Source organism: Hippichthys cyanospilos, chromosome 21 (assembly GCF_059441005.1).
Source record: "Hippichthys cyanospilos isolate Australia breed blue-spotted pipefish chromosome 21, RoL_Hcya_1.0, whole genome shotgun sequence".
In the NCBI taxonomy this organism is placed as follows: Eukaryota; Metazoa; Chordata; class Actinopteri; order Syngnathiformes; family Syngnathidae; genus Hippichthys; species Hippichthys cyanospilos.
Window position 1 is genome coordinate 7,656,003 of NC_142389.1, and position 14,646 is coordinate 7,670,648.

At 37.0% G+C, this 14,646-nt stretch overlaps 1 protein-coding gene across 3 annotated transcripts in view; it reads right to left on the reverse strand.

The window, feature by feature from the left end:
- Positions 1-830: 830 nt before the first annotated feature.
- myo1g (myosin IG) overlaps positions 831-14,646 on the reverse strand; it is a 35,678-nt gene continuing 21,862 nt past the window's right edge. For all 3 annotated transcript variants that reach the window (XM_088405237.1, XM_088405235.1, XM_088405236.1), the window contains 2 exons: positions 14,424-14,581; positions 831-1,358 (listed from right to left, as the gene is read on the reverse strand). In XM_088405237.1, coding sequence (XP_088261363.1) covers positions 1,196-1,358; positions 14,424-14,581 — 321 coding nt within the window. In that variant the 3' untranslated portion in view covers positions 831-1,195. The remainder of the gene's footprint in view (positions 1,359-14,423; positions 14,582-14,646) is intronic.

The following is a 14,646-nucleotide window of genomic DNA, read 5'->3' on the forward strand; positions in this document are numbered from 1 at the left end:
ATATCCTTATATAAAGTAAAAAAATACTTAAATATTTAATTTGCTACTACTTTAAAGTACTCTTGTATAAATGTATGAATATATATATATATATATATATATATATATATATATATATATATATATATATATACACTTTATTTAATTTACTTTATGTAATTTCATTGAAAAAATTGATTAGTTATTTAATGTTTGATACATGGAGTGTCTAAATTTGTATATAGTACATCTTATACACATTTTCGAGATGTGTATAAATACTGCGTTGATCAAAAAATATTATTTTGGGTGTTTGAAATGGATTCATAGAGGTTTCAATTTCATTAATAAAATGATATGAGGTAATTAAGTATTAAAGTAAACAAATTACTTTAGGCAATTAGGAACTAGAGTATTTGATTACTTTAGGCAAAACAATGAAAAAAAAGAACAAATTGGAAGTGGAATTCCTTTGGGTGCCAAAGTTAGTAATTGATTACCAAATTAATTTAGAAACAGCATTTTTTAGATCCTCCTTGGGCCAAACACTTGCAAGGAAATTTAATAAAAAAACATATCCTTGGGATTTTAGTTAATGGTATGCTGTAGAAAATTGTGCATAAATGACTGACTGGAATGGCTGGATGCCAAACTTAAAATGGCAAAATTCATGTTACCTTTAGTCTTGCATGATACACAGTATGTCTTTGCATCATTTTTGCATTATCTCCAAATGATAGCAAGGTTTCCTGCAGCAATTCTGATCTAATCCCGAGGACACCAAAGGGACGAGACAGGAAATAACTCTTGCGTCATTTAGTCCACTTTTGTGCAGCCGATGAGCTAAATTGCATGCTTGCAGCGGACGCTTTAGATTAAAGATAAATCCAACTGTTTCTCCTCCTGCTTAAATACCAGGATATTGTAACTGAGTGGATTGTATACAGGAAACCCCAAAACATTGCATTTCAGAAACAAACATATGCTTACATTTAATTTACAGAGCGCACAGGAAAATGTTTTATCAGTGAACATCCTAACACGAGTAAATCACTTCAAAAATGTATTTCTTTAAACTTTAAACTTATTTCTGTTACTAAGAAAGCATTCATAGTAGTTTCTATAAAATCTGTGTGTCCATTTAAAAAAAGTGCATGCATCTTGGCTATGGTTAAGATGCATTTCAAAATGTTACTTCAAGGTCAATTGTAGGACCTCACTTGGCCGGAACCAGTAGAACAAAACCATCTTTGCTCTTCTTGAAATCAGCGATAGTTTGTCCCTCCGGGCTTTCCACTGTCACAGTCTTTAGTTTTCCGCGCATGTGTAGCCGGATGCCGGATGGGCACACCTTCACAGGTAGCGGTGTTTTTCTTACACTGAAAAACAAAAGGACATGAATATTACTATAATTCTATATTTAGCCAGACCCCCCTAGAAAAGAGAAAACTTTTCGCGCCCCCCCCCCCCCCCCCCCCAGTCGATGCACTGAATATAAATAAGATTATTATTGATGAAAATTGTATAAGTATACCTACACATGTACCCTTTTTAACATTAACAACAGAAAAACGCAATATAAATCAACTTACAACCGTTAATTATTTTTATCATGTTTATACAGGTTCTAGCTTAGTCTAAAACATAAAAAAAAAAGAAGCAAGTGCACCAAAGTGCCTGAAACTAAAAGAAAATTATGAAAATTATCACTGTATTGCAATTACATTCCACATGACAAAAACAAAGCCTTTTTCCTGGGATCATCCGCGCCCCCCCCCCCCCCTGGCATCACCTCGCACCCCCCAGGGGGGCCCGCCCCAATATTTGAGAAGCACTGATGTAAATCAATATTTTGCTTTATTCACCGTTGGACAGTCACCTCATTTCTAAACAATTTACGAAGCAATTGTGTAGTTTTAGATTAACCTGTAATTTGTAGAAACGCTGTAAAAAAGTCGTTGTTGAAAGTTGATTTATGTTCCTTTTTTATTCATGTCAAATGGATACCGTTTTTAGCGTATTTTCTGCACTATAAGGCGCACCGGATTATAAGGCTCACCCTCAATTAATGACATATTTTAAAACTTGTCCATATACAAAGCGCACCGGATTATAAGGCGCACCCTCAATTAATATAGTAATATAGTAATATTAGAAGTGATAACAATAATAACTCAAATAATAACTCTAAACTCTCAATAGCATAATAACTCATTATCAATATGACCAACCTTGTTCAACTGGAAACACACAAAAGAAACAGGTAAAGCTTACTTTATCACTTCATTCCCCATCTACCAATTCCAGCATCCCATCTCAATATTGATCCATATATAAGGCGCACCTGATTATAAGGCGGACCATCAGCTTTTTGAAAAAATTAAGGTTTTTAGGTGCGCCTTATAGTGCGTAAAATACGGTATACTTATACAATTGTTATAGATAATAATCTTATTTACAGTCAGCGTGACAAGAGAGGGCCGTGAGGGGTTTCCTCCTTGCAAAATATAAATGCGAAGCACTGCATTAGTTGTACAAAGTCCACTTCTGCATTTTATTTAAAAGGAAGGAGCTTCCGTGGTTTATTTCACGATGAGGCCAGTGAATGATTAGTCAAACGCACAGGCGGGGATGTTATTTCAGGGCCATCTAACATTACACTGTATTGATCTATGGCCAACATTCTATATTCTACTTATCTGACAGCTGGCCCATTTAACTGCAGCACTGTCAGCTAAAGATGATCCAGGAAGCCGTTGCTTCCTCTTGGCCATCAAACACGGTCCCACCCCACATCCCCATCGCAGCCACCCCTGTGGCAGACACAAGCTGGCACCACACAAAACCCAGCCTCAATAGCATTCCTATCAAAAAGAATCCTCTACTGTGTTTCTAAACATCCCAGAGAAGGCCCGCAGGACTCGGGACTGCACCCTTGTTGTGGTTTTATCCGCGCTCATGTGTCATGAAACGTTCCTTTTTTCAGCTGTGGGTGCACTTCGTTTGAACCCTAGTCAAGAACCGACGAGCTATTTGCGGACACTTTTGAATGTTGTTAATGTGACGGATAAACGGGATTGGCACATGCAAACTGAGCCACTTTCAACCGAGACAAGTTTAGATGGAGGTTGCACTTTTTAAAAGGTAAATGATAATTAAAAGATTGGAAGATTACGTAACGTGCACTTTCCATGGAATGGTTTCGGCCATGTGTGCACCAGTTTAGCACATCACGCTGACAGCCATGTTCCAAAATGGAAAGGAGACACATCATTAATAATCATGCCAAAGATGTACGGTAAATAAAATAAAAATAAACTAAAATTGGATTTCAATAGATCAGAAGTTTCAATTGGAACTGGGCTGCATGAGCCGCACCCGAATTAATGGACTATTTGCGTTTAATTTATTATCCAAGTCTGAAAGCTATTTAATTTGAAAAACCTTTTATTTAGAAAACTGCACAGATTCTCTTGGATTCATTTCGGTCACTTGAGACACAAAATTTCACTCACAAAGAAGTAAAATAAGTAGGAAACAGATGTCTTTGGGAAAGGCTCAGTCAAGAGACAGGTGACGAGTCTACAATCTCAAAATAAAAGAAAGCTCTTAACAGGCAATACCAGAAGTCATACTTGAAATAATGACTCCTCGCAGTAAGGACTACTTCATCCAAAAAGGACCCACAAAATGACAAGGAATGAATTTTCTACCTTTTGGTTCCCGAACCAGATAAGCTCAAAAGTATTTTCGAGGCTCCTGACGTCCCATCCAAAGTGAAAAATGAGCTAAGGGTTCCTGTTAGTGTAGCATTAATGGTGAGTTCATATTTTGTGTGCACCATCAAATACTTTAGCTAGCTAAGTACTAAAGTAATCTTTTACCGATGGTAATTAGTTTAACTAAAACTTTAGTACTAAATTACCTAGTTTAGACCCTACTTAAGCCTAAAATTTGGTGCCTTCTTTGAAGAATACTGCACTTCTAATGATATTTCTTCATAATGTCAATAATATAAATCTACAATTTAGTTTTTTTTTGAATAAACATTAACTGGTAAAGTATATAACATTATACACATTAACACAAATATTTTCTCCTATTCTTATTATATAAATAATGAATGAAGAAAACCAAAATCAAGCACTTGTTGGATGCAACAGACAGTAATTCATGCTCCAAAGTGTGAAAGTTGATGACTAAGCACACAAAGGCCACACGTATAAATGACCAAAATAATGCCAAGAGAACCAATCAGAGCATAGATACCGCCTCCACTACATGTTTATACATCAAAAGCTCCCTCTGTGAGTGGTCATGTCATGCGTAATTCCTTCTTCCAAGTGCGTAAACGGCAACGACAAGTTTAGTGCGAAACCCGCAGTTGGTCGGTCTGACGAACACATTTACACCTTTAACTGTGGGTGTTGGGAACGGTGCTGAAAATAATAGGCGAGTTCTACCCACAGAGAAGCATCCTGGGCTCATGAGGTGATCAACGAGAAGCTGTTCACGCACAAAACAACCCAATTGGCAGCTCATCAAATGTAATTCATTCAGAACTAATGTGCCACAATGTGACTGTTGTATTTGAGAGGCGCTGGATCATAGTTAACGAGATTTTGAGACAACTTCTTGGAAAATCATCCCTGGTTTTTCCACCGACGATTTCCCCTGAATAAATCGAATGCAGTTAAAGTATTATATTATCTTAATAAGTCCATTTGCTTATCAAAATTGTAACTGGCTTTTCAGATTGAATTGATTCTTTTCGGAGGAATTTTTACTCTGTTTATTTTAACGTTTAGTAATGTGTTCTGAAAGGCGCCTTAAAATTCTAAAAAATACATTTTTAGAAATGTATTAATTATTGAAGACGAACACCATGTTTCTCAACTGTATGAGTTGCCTTTCAGATCTACTAATTCAATACATCAGTACAGAAAGGTTTTTTACATAATACATTATAATTCGGCTTTTGCAATCGAGTCACAGTGTACGTATGCATCTAAATATACACATTCACAGCACAGTATATTTTAACTAGCAGCACTAATTGCACATGTAAACATTCACAGTTAGCCCAAGGAAAATAGCTTTTTGACACACAGAATAGAGGTCAATGGCTGTGAATGAGATAATGAACTTATTTTGCGTGTGTGTGCATGTGTGTCTGAACTGCAAATTGCTGCTGAATTACTGGTTGACTCCACTTTTTGAAAAGTTATAGTCAATGTTCAAGGGGAAAAAAAAACACAATTTCAATAAAATTATTTGGTGTAGTTTGGGTAAAAATTTAAAACATGAAATTCAATTGAAGAGGTACTCCTGACTGTAAAAAACGCAATCTGTAAAATCCACAATCTACGTACACGCGCGCACACACACACCATATTGCAATTTTGGCCAAAATGAAGTGTATACTGAGTGTCACCTTCTAAACGATTGTCCCAAAGTGTTGATATGACGCATATGAAAGAGTAAATGTGACATAATTTGCGATTGAACCCATTTTTCATAATTTTTCTAGCTAAAAGGCATATTTGCAACCATGGCACTCCTTTCCCACACGTGAGGGCATTTAAGTAAACTGCACAAATCCCAAAACGATCATAATGAAAGCACAAATAAAAAATAACAACTTAGCGGGGGAACACTGCACAAGCTTTGCATCGGAATCTCTGAAGTGCCGCACTGAGGACCCTGGGAAAAATCCCGCACCCAGCCAAACAGTCCACATACAGCAGTTGAATAATTTATCGCTCCTGTAGACAGCTTTGGAGACAGATTTGGGGTGCAGAAAGAACTCTTGCCACCCGAGACCTCCTGCTGCCACCAGTTCCACCTCTTCATCTCAGCTTCCTCTCAACCTCCAAGCAGTCGGCCTTCATCTTTCTCCCTGTCACTGCGCCTCAGATGCAGGATGCAGCTAATACAATGTGAATATGTGCCTCTGGTGTTTCCATTATGGAGAAATCACTGGCTGTTTTATTAGCGTCTGGGCTGTGAATGTGTGGCGATGCATAGCCAGCGAGCATGATGCCAAACTGTTATTAATGCCCTTTGTCTCATTATGGGACAATCAGATCAACGTCCAAGGGAATAAGACGCCATTTCCGATTAAATCAAAGTGATAAAGCTTTTTATTCCCCCACCTGCATAAATTGTGAATTCATTGTTGTCTGCAGGATTGCATCTAGGATTCTTGTCCTTAGAAAAGGGGCAGGGAGGATATATATAGATATATATATATATATATATATATATATATATATATATCTATATATATCCTCCCTGCCCCTTTTCTAAGGACAAGAATCCTAGATGCAATCCTGCAGACAACAATGAATTCACAATTATATATATATATATACAATATATATATATATATATATATATATATATATATATATATATATATATATATATATATCAGGGCAATGGCAGCATTTACGTCAGCATGAAAAAGAAGAAGACCAACCCGCCGTGTTAGTACTCGCGTCATCGCATACATCATCGACAATTTCATCGATTATATTTCAGGGACAGTTGGGCTAGTTGGGCCAGCTGCACCCCACCACTTGAGAACCCTAGGCCGCAGGGGGCATTCTGGGAAAAAAAATGAGTCATACGTGAGCAACAGCGGAGCAAACTGTGACCACTGACATATATTAGATTCATTTTGCACATGCCCTGAATCATTCACAGTTCAGTGACTATCATCGTGTGATGTGTTCCTTGTGGTTAATAAAGTCTGAAGACTATAGTTCAAATCTAAGAGGACATCTATGAGTCAGCTTTGGAGAACATTAAATTGAATAGCGTCAGAACCGAATAGATTTCTAACCAAAAAGTACCCTTAAACTACCTCTATTTTTTACACTTATCAAACAGTACAATACGCTCACCAGTCAGAGATTATTACAAAACTGTATATAAGGAACTATAACTATAATAACTGTAACTATAAGGAAGTGTAATTTGCATGTATGTGCTGTGGTTGATCAGATTTATGTAGACTGAAACGTCAACATTTGAGGCAAACACTAATGACAGCATAGGACATAGAGGTAGGTAATCTTTTTTTGTAGTCTGCGGTTAATATTAGGGTGACAAATAATGATAATTTTAATAAATGTGTTTTGTCAATCAATAAATTGGAAAAAGTTGTATTTATTTATTATGTCGTCAATTAATTAATAAATTGGGGGGGGGGGGATTTAATTTCCATCCCTTTATTAATACTTTATGTGCCAATTATTTTCAGGCAATCCTTTACCCAAATATTTAAAAAAAAAAAAAAAAAAAAACCTTCAAGAATTAAATCTGTTAGTCTAATATTTGAAAAAAGTCTTTGGAATTGTACGTTCCAGCTGTTTCAGACACTCCGATTAATTGAATCAGTTAAGAAAACAGGACATTATTTCAAATTATCATTGAAATTAATGAAGATTTAGATTCTGGTTTGTGATGTAACTAGTCGGAAAATGAACAAAAAAAGGACTTTTTTTTTATTTTTTTAGAAGTTTTGTTTTTGATGTTTGAAAACAATCAAAATCTGTCACTGAATAATTTAATAATCAACTTTTTTTTTATTAATGGAATGATTGTTACAGCGTTAGTCAATATCTAAATTAGGCAAACTTTAAAAACTGTTTCTGTATGGGGCCATGAAGACGATGTGCAGGGGGCGGAGCTACACCGTCATCCTTTTGTCTCGACAGTCATGTGACGATCGTGTGGTGGAATGTGAGGGTTTGTTAGTTCATGTTAGTGTAGCCAAATGTGTTTGTGAGTAAAGTTTAAGAATCTAAAAAGTGACTAAAGTAATTTCAACAGTTCAGGTCCCGTTAATGGACAATGTCTCCTTTGCCTGATTGAAAAGGCTGACATTGGATGATTGGCATTGAAGTTTTTTGCAGGTCAAGTTAAAATCATGACTGGTTTGATTTGATCCACTTCATGCGCTCACTTTCTGCATGGGACGAGCGCCAGTTGGGTCAGCTTTTAACTTGGTCAACACGTCATCGTTGTACCAATTTGTTTGTCCTGCTTCGGTCTCCTGATTTAGTGCGTGACTGCTGCACAAAGAGGTTCGTTGAAATAGAAATGGCTTTGAGGTCAGTAGCCAAAAAGGCCATGAAATTCTGGGACAAAAGAGACACTAAAATAATGTAGCTGTTTTCAGCGGTAAACAGTAAATATTTGTCATTAATTGATTTGATACCTTTATTATTTTAACGTACAATCAAAAGCTTTAAGAACAAATTTTTCCACTTGCTGTCAGCTAAAAATTTCAAGGCGTCACCACGGCTCACCAGTCCTCTTGGCCATGTGACGTTCACAAACTGAGCTGTGATTGGTTGTTAGCTGAGCTCTTGGGATATGTGATGTCATTTTCTGTCAGTCGCAAGTTCTAAAATGCATTTTTTTTTAAATAAGTAGTAGAACACATTTTGTCTAGCTATCAAAGCAGTGGTTTAAACGTTTAAACCTTCTCCCACTGGTTGTGTTTACTTTAGTATAGTATACTTAAATACATTTTTTTCAATATTGATAGCGATGGGCAGTGTATTTCTTAAAAAAAATACATATACAGTATATATACACACACACAATATATATATATATATATATATATATATATATATATATATATATATATATATATATATATATATATATATATATATATATATATATATATATATATATATATATATATATATATATGTATATAACCCTGATTCCATGAAAATGTTGTGATCGGGTCCAATTCTGATCATGTGATTAGGATCTGGACATCCCTAGTATTGTGAATCCCTGGTAAAAATGAGAGATTTTGAGCTCAGGATGCTTTGGCTTTACAGCCCGTACACTAATGTCCACTAGGCTTTTGTGTTTTTTCAGCATTGGTATGCATGGCCTATTTAAAACAAAATAATGTTTGTATGATTTACATCAGGTTTTATTTTGTGATGAAGAGTTTACACAGATGCTGGAAACACATGACCCGCCAGGTTGAGCTAAGAAAGAAATAGGTCAGTGTCTCCACACTATTTCCTTCCACCTGTCTGCTGTCGCTAGAGTTACTCGCACTATATGATGAAAACTGCATTAGCACTGATCCTAATCCATCAGATCAAAAGTTCGAACTAGCAGAAGCTAGAAGTGGGATTTGGGGGCGACGTGAGCGAGGAGAGGGCAGAACCCCAAAAGCCTCTCTAGTTGGGCCAGACAGACGACAACATTGAGGACAGCCACTGAGGGAAAAAAAGCAGAGGAGGGGGGAGCACGGAAAGACAGGAGGCTATTTCAGGACTAGGATAACGCCACTCATGGCCTAAAAAGTTCATTTGAAATGGGCACATTTTGTTCACGTCTGCTGAGCTGCGTGCGGGCGGGCCAACCAGGTCAGACATCAACAAGTCCGCCGCTGACCAGCCGGACAGCACTCGGCTGCTTCTCTCGGCCCATTTAAACCACATAACGAGACCGCTCGCACATGCTCAGAGGTAGCGTTCCGTTTCTCGCCGCAACAGCGAAAGGAGGGGTGACCCAGAAGATGGAGATGAATTTAAGCCCATCAAGGCTCTTTCCATATTCATAAATGATAATTAAGACTATGAGAGACGTAGCTTGGGGAAAGAAAGAGTACCGACTACAGGCAAGCTGGAAAAGTTGATGGAATGACTAAAATCCCCAAATCACCTTTTAAGACGACGAACCCGAGCTCGTCTACTAGGCTGGGACAGATCATAGCCTAAATCCCGCCTTGAGCCCACTCATACTCCCCCAGCTGTCCCAGCAGATGGTCCTCAAGTTCAACCCACCGCACTCCCCTATTACCACAATACACACCGCTTTTTGAAAGTATACAAATACAACACGTCCATTAGTCATGCTCTTTCTCGCAAAAGAAACAAAATGTACAGTTTTTCTACCCTTTACACTACATTTGGTTTTAGTTTAGTGTTGGAGCAAGTTTGTTAGTGTCGCACCACTTTTCTCAATTTAGTGACTTTCGCAAGCAAAGGTGTGATTAGTTGTTGCCTGAGCAACTGTGATGCCACTTCAGACAAAATAAATACTTTTTCTGCTGAAACATGGCTAAATAAGATTAGTATCCCTTTACGTTGGTAAGAAAGGGTTACACATGAATGATGCATTTCTAAGCATTCATTCCTTATTCTTTGCTAGAAATAATGATACCAAAAATCTACTTTTTAATAAGAAATTGAATTGCCAAAGTGCTAAATGTCATTTACATGCATATATTTCACTATGGAAAGTTTTAAATACTATTATATGGGCCCCTTTAAAGTGAATTGGTTTGAGATAGTTTTGGAGCCTTTCTTAATACTTTGTTTTAGTTTATTTGATTAGTATTTGTTATAGCTTTAATTTTGTAGAGAATTTGTTAATTTTTTGCACCAATCGGTATTATGTTAGAAATAAATCAACTACAAATACTGAATGGCTGTTCACATTCTTACTTTGATACGGCTAAACAGTGACAGAAATAAGTACATTGAAAATAAGCCCCTTAAGATCTTGAATGACAATGACAAAATGTTATTTAGTTAGTTTTACAAACTAAAAATTGAATTTGATTACTTCTCATTGTTTTAAAAGCCGCCTCTATTTTATTTTGTTAACATGGTGAGCACCTGTATTTTATCACACATTATTTTATTCATTTTGTTTTATCACAGCTCAACCAGTCCCCTCTGAGTGTCATCTGAAAAAGAAAATGCTGAGCGAGGAACTTTTGGGTAGGTAGAATCCTCAAACCCCGGTTCCCATAAATGATCCAGAATGGTCTTTTGAAGCCATCTTGTTCTGAGTGAAATGCAATTAAAATGCACCCTTAACCACCTGGTTAAATTTAGTATGGTCTGTACCTTGAGAGAAGCGCTATTTCTGATTGTGTGCTGACATTCTGGACCGCAGTGATAAGAGAAACGAGGTGATGGGGAGAGAAAGCCAGAGACAGACAGAAAGAGGTGATAGGATGCATGCTGTGGGGGCACGTACAGCAAAGATTGACAGACGATGTGAGGGGGAACGCGTTTCGTCCAGGGAACATGACGCACTTCCAAGTCGCATTTAAGCATGTGCTTAAAATGATGCCTTGGATGACCCAGTTTTATGCAACTCTGCACCTCAGCTGCCACACACAAGCACAAACTATAACATATATAGGGCTGTAACTAATGATTTTAATAATCAAATAACCTGTTGATTATTTTGTCTATAAGTTGGATCTTTAAAACATTTGAATTTCCATCCTTTTACAAAAAACGTGCAGAAAACATTTTTTTTTTATTACTCATTTACTGCTTTGCTCCATAGCATCAGATAACAGGCTAAAATGTTAATAAGAATTAAGTAATCGCAAGATTTTACATGATTGATTGTGATTAATCCCATTTTCAACAACAATTTTCTGTGAAGCTTGCAACAGAGAATTACTGTACATGAATAAATTATTTTTTCAATTTATTTTATTTTATTAATGAGCTCTTGACCAACTTTTTAAAATAAAATAATGGTAATGTTTATCTTTGTTTTGGTGTCGCTGGCTATTTTAAGTTTGCAGAGTTTAGCTGCTATAAGAAGTAAATAGGACTGAGTTAACTGAGTTATTTGTTTTTTAAATGCTTCATTAACTCTTTCAGTGCCAAGCATTATCTGAAAAGGCAAACCCAGAGAATGTCAGCCCATCTTGAGCATTTTGAAACATCTTTCAAGGCTAACAGCATATTGTATTGTATAACTATGTAGACATTGGTGATACCATATAAAAAGATTGGATTCCATTCTTTACTTAAAAAAACAACGTAAGATTCTATTTTCTTCCGTTCTTTAGCAATCTCTGTTTGAAAGTAGATAATTTGAGTGACACCAAGCTATTTTGGACAAAAGGAGAGAAATCCTTGCAAATAGTGTAAACACTTTGACACATAGTTTTTTAGTTGCATCTGAAACCCTTTGATAAAACATGATAAAATACAGTGAAAATGGGGTTTTGGTGGCAAAATAACTACATAACTACATTACAAAAGTGTCTGATTAGCATGTAACTAAGAGGAGCGCTGGCCACAAGTGTCATATTCATAATAAAAAAAATAACATTAACTCTTTCAGTGCCATGGATGAGATTCTCATCTTTTAAAATAGTAATAACAATAATAAATAATAAAATTCTCCTCAAATACATTTTTTAATGGAGGCAGCTGACACCATTGACTAATGCTTACATAATATAAGCCAATTGAGCACTGTAGTGGTAACTGTGACCATTGGATGACAGTGTTTCCACGCTTACAACACAGACATTACCTATATGCAATTCAAAGTAAGGAATGGAAATCAGTCTTTCATATATCACCCAAATTTACATGACATGACAAGAATTCTCACCCGTGGCACTAAGAGTTACATAAATTCCACGTCCTCTTAGAGTTGGAGAGAATTTGAATGTGTTGCCAAACATTTGACTGGTACTGTACATTTACGCAATCCCCCTCTGGCCCCAAATCCCAAAAGATATGACCCGCACGCGAGTTGCATATTCCTGCATCTCATTTCCCGGCAGAGACGAGTGCCAACTCTCTGCCTTCTGCGCGCTCACACTCTTCCACAAGTCACCCCTGACTTTGTTTCATAACTTTCCTTTTGCTGAGCAGCCTCATCAAGGGTCACAACCTTCTCCATTTGCCACAGATGGTGCCACAAAAGGCAAGCGAGGTGAGGGGGGGGGTTGTAACCAACTCCCAATGGGTGCCTCTGCTACACCGCAAAGAGCAACGCAGCTGTCGCAAGGATCCCAAGCCAACAAAAAACACAATAATCCAAAACTAATAAAACCGCCTGGCCTCACAACTGCCCTCCAGACAAAAAAGACATAAAAAGTCAAATAACCTGAAAACGAGGGAGTCGGCTCGTTTATGTTGCGACGATAACGACGAGCGGGCGGTTCTCTCGCAGGCGCCGGGGGCCAAGCCATCAAATGTACACCGAATTATTTTCTAGCGCTAACAGTCTGCGCGGTGTGAAAACACGTCGGGCGCATCTTCCTGTTGAACGCGGCCGCCTTGTAATCACATCTATAAACAACGTTCACATTTAGAGCGATGGATGTGATAAATGTCAGCGTGAGTCACTCATTCCGCAGCAGTAATTCATAACAGGTGCGCACATGGACGACGACGACAGTGATGAATGCCAAGAATATGCATATTTATGTGACATTAATGGACTTTTTTGTGTTAGTTGAAAATAGGAAGAGGAGAAAGAACTATGAGAGTAGAGATTGAAAACGGATCATCTGTCAGTGTTGCTTCACATTCTTTTTGAATAAAAGCAACATAAAAAAAAAAAGAGTCAGGCCTTTGATGCTCGCTGAGCGGCGGTCTCGTGAGGTACGCTGACATGCAGGAGGGCTGCTCGCGCTCTCAAGTTTTGTGCAACTTTAAATAATTCCGGTAAAAATTAATTTGACAACTTTTGACATTGCTCTGTATATTTAAAATATACTAGGAAACACTTAGAAAAGGTTGGAATTATTTTCACTTTATTACAGGGCTTCAATTAATGATGAAAGCGTTCCATCTTCTTCTTCAGCTTTTTCTTTTATCATGTTTTTCCTGTTTTGCTTTTTTAAACCTATAATACTAAATGTTTTTCTATTTGTAGTATTTTTCTAATGTATTATATATAGGTTTTTGACATGGTATATTTGTTATTATTATACATGTTTTTAAATCACGTTTGTTTCCATTTATGGTCTTTTTCATTACTATACTGTGTCATTTTTTTCCATTTAAAGTATTTTCTCAATTTATTTGTGTTTTTTCATGGAGTTTAGTTTGAATTTATTATATGTTTTAAAGCCGTAAATCCCCCCTCTTACAGTTTTTTTTTTCATACAAACATTTCTCAGATTTATCTGGTATGAATAAAAAAAACAACTTTTTTTTTCAATTGACAACACAAAAAAAAATGTTTGGATGTGTTTTCTTCTTATTTTGAATAAATACAATCATACTCAGTGAAATTTCATGTAGGACACAAAATACTAGGTAAGTTTCTAGTAGAGGGTGGGATTCTAAGCATTTGCACAATTTTAGGTCTCTATTAAAAAAAAAATGACCAAAAAGAACTATTGATTAATTTCGGAACCAATTAGTTGTTGATTTATCGATTAATAGTTGCACCTCCAGTTGATTACTCTCCATCTATTCACCCAACTTCTTTTACACTCCAACCCCTTTCATTGTATGCACAATGATAATTGCTAATCACGAAATATGCCTCAAGGCAGTAATAACGCTGTCTTATTGCATACAGTAAATGTCAGCTTAAATCACTTCAGTCAAATGAGCCATCTAATAGCTCAAGTCATTTATTTATTTATTTCATTGTCACGTATCACTGACCGTGTGAAGTGGTCCACCAACGTTCCCACCAGCTCGCCGACGCGGTCCTGGTTGGGATAGAGTTCCCCACGCTGGAGACACAGTAGAAGGTCATCCTGTGAGGCTATGTGCAGCGCCACCATCTGGTCTACTCCGCTGGTCACGCTCAGTCCTGTTAACTGCGAATATAAACGCATAGTCGTGGCGTGACTGGATTTCATCGCCTGCCGCAGCTAATAAACAT